General features: G+C 46.9%; 1 protein-coding gene across 1 annotated transcript in view; it reads left to right on the top strand.

The window, feature by feature from the left end:
- LOC310771708 (von Willebrand factor A domain-containing protein 5B1-like) overlaps positions 1-9,565 on the top strand; it is a gene marked incomplete at both ends in the record, with an annotated part of 19,916 nt that extends 10,351 nt beyond the window's left edge. Inside the window, 8 exons of the mRNA XM_083664252.1 lie at positions 374-614; positions 1,511-1,807; positions 2,259-2,396; positions 3,771-3,902; positions 4,799-4,870; positions 5,471-5,540; positions 7,910-8,033; positions 8,888-9,565. Coding sequence (XP_083520378.1) covers positions 374-614; positions 1,511-1,807; positions 2,259-2,396; positions 3,771-3,902; positions 4,799-4,870; positions 5,471-5,540; positions 7,910-8,033; positions 8,888-9,565 — 1,752 coding nt within the window. The remainder of the gene's footprint in view (positions 1-373; positions 615-1,510; positions 1,808-2,258; positions 2,397-3,770; positions 3,903-4,798; positions 4,871-5,470; positions 5,541-7,909; positions 8,034-8,887) is intronic.
- Positions 9,566-9,972: the final 407 nt, after the last annotated feature.

The raw sequence follows: 9,972 nt of genomic DNA, 5'->3' as shown, positions 1-9,972 counted from the left end.
CTCTGTGCACGAAGCCTTACATATGGTAATTAAACATCAAAACACCCGCGGCTTATAGACCGGTGCGGCTTATATAAGAAAAAAATAGTCACCTTTGAAGGTGCGGCTTATAGACCGGTGCGCCTTATAGTCCGGAATTTACGGTATATAGATCTGGAGATCTGCAAATCACTTTTAAATTGAACTTAGACATGAGACCTTGAGTGATTGTGGTAAAATCACAAGAATTCCAATCAGTAGATCATGATGAAGTCATAGTAACTTAGATTAGAAAATATAAAAATATCGTTTTACGCATGTTGTCACGAGCCGATGCCAATCATCTTCCACCAGGGTATTTTGATGAAATATTTTTTTTCTCTGTTGTCCTCAGCCGCAGCTGGCGAGCCTGTGCGCCGCATCCTCCAGGGGGCGTCCTGCCAGCTGCCACAGGCCCTTCCCTCAGCAGGAGGGGCTTCTGCAGCAGGAGGCCGACTCCGAACCTCAGGCCAACCCTCCGCAGCCTGCCCCTCCGCAGCCTGCCCCTCTGCAGCCTGCCGCTTGCAGCAGCGCCGGGGAAGACGGATCCAGATCGTCCACCGACAGCCCGTCTGTCGGCAGCCTCGGAGATACGGGTTAGAGACCACAGCAAGGAGCTGCAGTATTTCACTCACCGCCGCCATGTTTGTCGGAAGAAGTTCAGAGGATGAGATCAGATTATGTTAAAAACAGCATCAAAAAGTTGAATATGTCCAACTGATCATTTTAAAAGTAAGATTAGAATGCAGAATGTTAAAATACTACTTTCATAATGAAGACATCGTGGTACAGCATCATGAGTGTGCCATGTGAGTCCACAGCGCATTACTTTACTACATTATTAAATTGACTGCACTTGCTCCATAAGGCATGAAAGGACTGACATGTGCATGAGTCATAGACACATTATGGCTCCTCTAACATAATGAAACGTTACATCCAAGCAATTATAGACATATAGAAACATAGAATCATGGTCGGAGTCAAATTACAAACCCTTGAATTCGGACCAAATTACAGCAGATTTTTTTATTAATTTTTTTAGCCCGTTCTGTGTCAACATCATCTTTAAAGGATTCAGTCAGTTCTTTTCGATAAATCTCAGTTGAGAAGGGCTGCATGTGCTCTCAGTGTGCGAGAGAGGCGACGTGTAGGGAAGGCAGGAAATGTTGTTCTATATTTAGAATATTAGCCAGGAAATGAATAAAACCCAAGAGCTCGCTTATTAGGAAACAGTTATTTGTGAGGCCATTAGTGCAGGTTGAGCACAGAGAGCGTCGGGCTAATAGCCAGTGATGAATTCAAATGAACAGAGCACAGTTCATGCCATGAATCCAGTCACAAATGATTAGTGTCAAGTAACAAGTACAAGTGGAATGTGAATCTAAGTGGAGTCACAAGTTCCGGTCACAAATCTAAGCCTTGGACTCAATTTGTACGGTAATCTAAAAATAATAATCACATCCAGGTCCTGGCTCCTGTCATATTTCAGAGGGCTACGGCCACCAGTTATGCGAGGCGGAGACCCCCCAGGAGAGCAGCCACGTGTCAGAGCTGGGCACCGCCCCCCGAGGCAGAGGCGACTGCAAGGCCGTGGTGTCGGGGCTGCTGTGCGGGAAGCCGGTGAAGTGGGAGGTAGTCTTCGACATCGAGCCCTACCTGAACGGCCGCGAGCGCGAGGAGAAGGTCCATGAGGAGCTGTGGAACGAGACCTTCCACCACCTGGCCGGACGCTCCATCATACAGGACTTTGAGCACATGGCGGAGAAGGAGTGCGAGATTGAGCACGGTGCGCTATTGGTGTATTCCAGTGGTCACAGGAAAAAAACAATATTCATATGAATCTGGGGGATATTGAGCACATATTGGGGGTGGGCTGTGGCTCAGGAGGTAGAGCGCGTCGTCCACCAACCAGAAGGTCGGTGGTTCGATCCCCGGCTCCTCCAGTCCACATGTCGAAGTGTCCTTGGGCAAGACACTGAACTCCAAATTGCTCCCGATGGCTGTGCCAGCACCCTGCGTGCCAGCTTGCCGCCTTCGGTGTGTGAATGGGTGAATGTAGGCACATTGTTAAGCGCTTTGGCTAAAAGCGCTATATAAATGCAGTCCATCCATATTGAGGATTTGAGGGCTACATGTATGCAATGACCGCTTTTCTTAAAATGAAAATGGCTCTATCATACCACTTATGCCTTATTTGTGTTCAAAATGAGATAATACATTGTGTTTCTATTTCACAGGCTCTGGCAGGAGGTACCAACTCTATGCTATTCACACCAGCAAGGCCTGCAATATACTCAGCAAATATACAGCATTTGTTCCCATTGATCTGGACACCAATGAGTATTTGCAGACATCTATTGAATACATAAACTCTGGTAAGTCATATGGATTTAATGTATGGAAGTTAAGATGACTCATATAGAAACTGTTCTTTGAATAGGGACAATAACGTCGACCTCAGTGCTTTCATCAGAAGCAAACTTGACAGTAGCCAGGGAAGGAAGCCTCTAATCTGCATTGTCGTGTCTTTGAGAGACGTCATCTGGAACCTTACAATGAATTAAGAGTCTGACTTTGTGGACACATTTACATTCAAATGAGTCAGAGCTTCCTCCACGCTGAAAGAACACTACTGTATGTGAATCAGTGGGCAAGCCCACCCCCTTCCCTCTGAGGATGTGGAAGTGAATTGAAAAGCTGTAGTTCCTCGAATGGCCACTAGGCGTCGGGGGCAGTAGGCATTCCCCCCATGTTGAAATGGCCGGCTTTGTAACATGATTAAACATCTTTCCAGTTAGGGGCGAAACACGGTTTTGGTCTATATAGCTAATTTCACCTTTTCATAACAACTGTAGGGGGGTAGATTTTTATATAATTTTATATAGTAAAATAGATGATAGAAAAGGGGGTGATTGACACATCCCCTGTCCAGTGATCACGCAGCTTGCCGATCATGGACCAATAGCAGGCGGAGCTGCGGCTCTGGGAAACTCCCATCTCACGTGAGGTGCGGAAGGACTCAACCCATTCACTCCCACACTGCTGACGAAAAATCAAGATGGTGACACCCACCGTTTGAACTCCGCCAGGAAAACGAAACGTAATGGGATTATAGATACGTCCATATTATTTATGTCTATGATGTGAACACATCCTTGTCAAGGTTACATCACAGTAAAACACCTGTGAAGCGGAGTGATACATACCCAGTGATACGTCCCAGTGCTGTTATACTGTATATCAGCACTCGTGGAAATGCCTCTTGTCAAATCAAATTGCTCAACCGGAACTGTTGTATAATATAGCCTATAGCTTTGGGAGAGACTTACCAAATATCATATTATGTAAAAAGTAGGGATGCACGATATATCGCAATCATATCGGTATCGGCCGATGTTAGTCATTTTTTTACATATCGGCATCGGTCCGATGTTGCAATGTTAATATCGGTTATCATTATCAGCCAAAATTCACATTGAGATGAAATAATGCAGTATATGATTTATGGGCTTTTACAAATGTTTTGGAAATAAAGAAATGCATTACTTTTTTCAAATTCAGTGTTTACATGCCTTTTTCACTATGTACACAATGTTATTATCATAGGAATGTGTTTTTATACAGATCATATCGACATCTGTAAATATCGGTTATCGGCCATAACAGCAATGTTAATATCGGTTATCGGCATCGGCCAAAATGTTCATATTATCGGTGCATCCCTAGTAAAAAGCTATTGGGTTTTTCAGGTGAAGGTCTGAAGAGGGGCTCCCACTCCAGCTCTCGTTCAGGCAGCAGGAAGAACAGGGTGTACTCCGTGGGCCTGGGCCGCTCCCAGTCCGGCTGCGTGGCAGAGGAGGCTGAAGACGCCCTGGCCAACAGTAAGACCCAGGCTGTCCCCTGTCTGTCCACATGGGGACCTGTGTGACAGCAATGGCTGCTATTTTGCATTTTCTATTAGATCCTGGACCAGAGTCGCTGTCGTTACCGTGGTAACACTTAACTCGGCAGCAGAAGGAGAAGAGATTTTTGTTTTTGAGAGAGAGCAAGTGAAGTGAGTCAAGAGGGAGTAGCTATCATTCAGGGGGTCAAGTTGATGTGAAGTACTTCTCGGAAAGATGAGTTCTCTGATTATAATTCATGTTTATATGTGTTATTATTATTATTACCTCCACTAAGCCTAAGTGCTTTTTCATTTTTCAATATGTCCTGAAAGAGCTGCAGCAGAACATGTAAACACTTGTTGGATGCCTGGATCAACGGGCTACATAGACGTGTGATGCTGTGATATGCTTTTAACCTGCCCGTAACCCTCCTGCAACCTTTTTGCTTGAGTGGTTGGAGTGGGCACGTCTGTAAAGGGGAGACTCGTGGGGACTCATAGAATCCATTCTCATTCAGATATCTTGAGGTGAGAGAGGTCAGGGGTCCCCTTTGAAATTGACCATGCTGGTTTTTCAAAATTCATTATTTAGCCCCCTTCCTTCCTGACAAGGTAGCATGGCATCGTTGGTCCCAATGGATGCTGTAGGTCTTACAGTTTCATAGCCTATAAGTATCTTCACTCTAGATTTAAGAATGAGCCCGCCAGAGCTCGAGTTATATCGGCCGCAGACGCCAGTAGAAAATCAGGGACATTTTCGGGGACAGCTCCGGCCGGGGACAGGTCACCAAAAACGGGGACTGTCCCCGAAAATCGGGGGACATCTGGTCACCTTAACCATACTTGACACTTGTCAAGTTAGATGATTAGAACTCTTTTGACTCAACGTGTTAGGTGGCGAGGATGGACTCTCCCCATGCAGCACCCCCTCTTCCGCTGGTTGGGAGAGATGCAGCTTTGCAGAGGGTAAGTTCAACGTGCCAGGTAGTCCATGTTCAACGCGCCAGGTAGTCCGTGAATGTGATGATGTCTCTCATCAGTTTGTCAAACAACATCCAACGGTCTTCGAACCAGGTGCCGGACCACAAAAGATGACAGTAGGAAAGGAACGATGATGGTGTTCTGTAGCTCCCATTTAGTTCATTTTTAGTTCATTTAATTACCCAGTGTAACGTTTCGAGCTAACGCTCTTAGCTCGGAGCGTTAGCTCGAAATGTTACATTGGGTAATAAATGGCAGCTACAGTGTGCGGACTGGGCTCATCATTCCTTTCCTACCCTCATCAGTTTGTCGCCATCAAGACCCTTTAGACAAACTGTCAGGTAGTCTCTTGTCATTTTCTACAGAATGTCATTTTATTGTTCTAAAATGCAAAACATATTATTATTGACGTTTCAGTCCCCTTTGGGTGAGAGAAGCCAACACATTTTTAGAGTCCTCAGATCTTTTCTGCAAACATGGACCACACACACACACACACACACACACACACACTTAGGCATTGTTTCTCACTCTCTGATTCTGTGTCTCTCTCTCTTTCTGTCTCTGTCTCTGTCTCTGTCTCAGCCTCCCAGAGGAGTCCATCTGTGGCCTCTGACCAATCACATAAATCGGTGGAGAGCCTCTTTTCTGCCAGGTGGGGTGCTGTTCAGTAGGGAGTCATGCTGAATGGTTTGGCACGTACTGTAAAATGTATACTGCATCTACTGAGCACACACAGGCACTTCAATGAAATCAGTGCTTCATAATATGGAAATGCTGATTCTGTTGAACTCTTCTCTATCCATCAATTTTTTATCAAGTTTATTCATATTTCTCCACAATTGTACTTGGCCAATACCCCTTGCTGTCCCGGTCGATTCACTGCCGATCTGGGGAGAGCCGTAGACTAGCACATGCTTCCTCCGATACGTGTGCAGTCGCCAGCCGCTTCTTTTCACTTGACCGCAAGGAGTTTCACTGGCAGGACGTAGCGCTATCCCCCCCAGTTCCTCTCCCACCCGAACAGGCACTCCGACCGACCAGAGGAGGCACTAGTGCCGCGACCAGGACTCATACCCCACTGGCTGCCCACCCACAGACACGGCCAATTGTGTCTGTACGAACGTCTGACCAAGCCGGAAGTACTGCCGGGAATTGAATCCCGGTCTCCGCGGTGGTAGGAGTGCTTTCCCTCTACACTGCCCAGATGCCCTTCTCTATCCATTCCTGTTGCCTGATTTTGATTTTTTTTTGTCGGTGTCATGTGTCAGGGTCTATAGAGAGCCAAAGTGAACGTCACTTCCTGCTTCAGCACTGTACCAGAGATTTTCTTCCGCAATTTATTTTCCCATAGACATTTCGTAAAATATTTTTCTTTAAACCCGCATTTTTTTTAACACGTTGAGTGCCAAGGACGAGATATCTCGTCTTACATAATCCAACCGTTGAGTGCCAAAGACGAGATATCTCGTCTTACATAAAAAAAAAAAAAATTTGACGGTGGGACATCAATCAACCCCTTTTACGTCTTCTATATCAATATTGGAGGAAGAGAATGTGTATAATCTATTTTACCGACCACTAAGTGGCGACAGTTCTCTCCAGACAGAGAGAAAGCCAGTCCGCGGGAGAAAGCCATTCTAATTTTCAAGGAAATAGCTGGGCGAAAACTCTTTCGATTTCACACACACACACACACACACACACACACACACACACACACACACACGCGCACGCGCGCGCGCGCGCACACACACACACACACTCGAGTACCTTTGCGCATAAATAAGACCAGAATCGCAAAAGCTCTCAGCCGACACCTCAAGAAACGAACGAGCCCGTTTCCAGACTCGCCCGAGAGCCGCCAGCAGCAGCAGCCCAGAGGAGCAGCAGCAGCAGCAGCAGCAGCAGAGCAGGAGTAGGCTGCCTCAAGATTGGAAGAAGGGGATCGCGAAGGAATTTCTCTCCCGTGTCTAACCCCCCCCCCCTCGCCTCTCCTCTCCTCTTCCCCGCTCCTGCGATTCCCTTCTATTTTTTTGGGATCTGTGAGGCAACAGAAACTCGCCTGTGACAAAACACTGCAAAGCCACACCTACGGAGGGAGGAGTTTGGAGACACACACACACACAAAACAGTATACAGACTTGCCCAAGGGCACCCATAATCACAGGCACGTGGTTCTAAAAATCCATTTATCTCAAAACTCTCTGAAAATCTCTGAAACCATGCTGTACTCAACGGCTAATATCTACATAACTACTAAATCTACAAACTAACTCTTTTAGACAGAGAAAGCACACATTCTATTAGTTCTTTTTAGATGATTGGTGTTCACGAAGTCTTAACAGAAAAGAATCCTCGGCTCTTGTAAAATGAGCCAGAATCCTCCAAAAAAAACCTGGCACAACTTACCTACAGCATTGAAAAAACGGCTGGCACTCAATGTGTTAACGTTTTGGTCCGAGTGAAATGTTATGCGGTCTCTCCTGTTCCTAAATATATCTGTACCGTTTGGTTTGAACAAGTAAAACTATTTTCATAAGCATTTTACGAAATGTCTATGGGAAAATAAATGGCGGATGAAAATCTCTGGTACAGTGCTGAAGCAAGTGACGTCCCACTTTGCCTCTCTATTCCACAGTGTCAGATGAATGGCCTGTTCTTCTCCTTTCAATAGGAAAAAATACCTTGTTTAAAACTTGCCCTTGATGCAAAGAATTTCTATTATCTGACAATCTGCAAATGGACCCGACTAATCAAAGGAAATGATTACAATTCTTGCCGGAGACTGCTGTGTTCGTTTTGTCTCTCTCTCTCTCTCTCTCCATTTGATGAATCCACAAAAGGAAAGGAATGTAATAGACCAGATAGAAGCAGTACTGTACATAAAAGCTAAGTGAGGTGTGTGTTACATCACACCTGTGTTACATCACACCTGTGTTACATCACACCTGTGTTACATCACACCTGTGTTACATCACACCTGTGTTACATCACAGCTGTCTCTCCCTGTCTTCCTGCCAGACTGGCCCTCAGCAGGACTCGGCTCCTGACTCGGGCTGCCAAAGGATTCATGTGTCGATCACACAGCAAGTCGGCTGATTCGACCGGAGAAAGTGACAACGAGAACAAAGACTACATTCCTCTGGTGGGTATCAGATCCATCCAGAACCTCACAGGTCCAATTTCAGGTCAAACAAGATTTCCGTATTTGATTATGAAGGACTTGGGCGTGCTAACGGTATATCAACTTACATTGGAAAACATCGTGGAAGTCTCAAAACACACCAACCATCTTAAAGGAAAAAATGCCTCCACACGAGCCGTTTTGACTTCTGTGACGTTGTGACATCACAACGTCACTCATTCAATTTGCCCGCAACTGAAAATGGAGGACAAACCTTGTTGTCTGTACTAGCATAGCTGTGTAGAATGGAAACATCAAATGCACCAAAGAAGGATCTATCCTAGATCATCTTACCAGAGGTCCTGCCCCCTTCAAAACAGTGCATAGTTAATGAGGAGAGAGACAGAGCCAATAGAAAGGTCCCACAGGGGCTGTCTAACCCCCCCCCCCCCCCCCCCCCAACAGAATGAATAACCCTGTTTAAGACCCATGGGACATCTTTTAAACAGCTGAAATAGCATGAAGTGGTACCTTTACGTGGATATTCTGTCAATCTGCATGGTAATTAGTTTGGTACTTTGGTATCATGGTACTTTTTTTAGGTCTTCAAAGTAATGTACACATTTTTGGGGTAAATGTCTTACACTGAACACCTTAAGAAAATGCCTTGAAGTGGGCTTGTGACTGGAATGATTGCTGCTGTGAATCCATCAGGGAAAATGTGTCACTTTTAACCCATTGATACCTGATGCAGCATTTGCGTGTATATCCCTCATTTGTGTGTGTATCCCTTTAAGACTTCTTATCTTAAAGGGATACACACACAAATGCTGCATCAGGTATCAATGGGTTAAAAAGTGTTTCCTTTTCCACAGGTGTCGTTGCAGTTGGCCAGCGGGGCGTTCCCCCTGGACGCGGCTCTGTGCGACGCCATTCACGTGCCCATGGACAAGCTGAAGTGGACCTCCCCGTTCACCAGCCACCGGGCCAGCCTGGGCCACCTGTCGCACTCGGGCAGCCGGCGCGCCGACAGCAGCAGCGACGACGGACGAAAGTCGCCGTCTGAACCGGCGGAGCTGGTGGTGGTCAGCAGCCACAGCCCTTCTCCGCTGACCAGGAGTCCGCGGACCGACACCGGCCCTCCGGGTTTGGTCGGCCCGTTGTTCGGCTCCTCCTCCTCCGCCGCTGAGCCCCCTCTCTCCCCCCACTCCCAGATAGACAGCGGGCGGGGCTCTGAGTCGGACAGCCTGGACATGCCCCCGGCTACAGCCGCCTCCCCCGGCGGCGCCGTGCTGAGGCGGATGGACCCGGAGAGCATGGTGTGGGCCACGGCCGTGGCTCTGGCCTGGCTGGAGCACACCTCGGCCAGCTACTTCATCGAGTGGGAACTGGTGGCCGCCAAGGCCAGCATGTGGCTGAGCGCCCAGAGCATCCCCGAAGGCCGGGATTTAGCCTCCATCAAGGCTGCTGCCAACCAGCTCTTCATCATCCTCCGACACTGGGATGAGAACCTGCACCTCTACATGCTCTGTTACAACCCCAACACTGTCTGACTGAAGACACGGAGCTTTGAAAGTACTCAGTCAATCCCACATGATACTATGCTAACTGAGGCTGTACTATTCTTTGTTCTACAGTTATGCCTTCTGGAGTCTGATTCTGTTGTTGCAGTTGTGAGCGTTGTGTAATTGGTCGTTTCGTCTGTTTGTGTGACTCTCCTCCGAACATATCACAGGCTCTTCAGAGGCACCATGGGCAAGCTATTACCTCGCCGGTGCCATATACTGTTAGCTGGGTCTCTGCTATGTAGCATCGGATCTGATCAGAGTTATGCTATGTAGCATCGGATCTGATCAGAGTTATGCTATGTAGCATCGGATCTGATCAGAGTTATGCTATGTAGCATCGGATCTGATCAGAGTTATGCTATGTAGCATGGGATCTGATCAGAGTTATGCTA

The sequence above is a fragment of the Poromitra crassiceps genome (genome assembly GCF_964638095.1).
Source record: "Poromitra crassiceps genome assembly, contig: HAP1_SCAFFOLD_1077, whole genome shotgun sequence".
In the NCBI taxonomy this organism is placed as follows: domain Eukaryota; kingdom Metazoa; phylum Chordata; class Actinopteri; order Beryciformes; family Melamphaidae; genus Poromitra; species Poromitra crassiceps.
The sequence above is the reverse complement of the archived record's forward strand: the minus strand, read 5'-3'. Positions and strand labels throughout refer to the sequence as shown.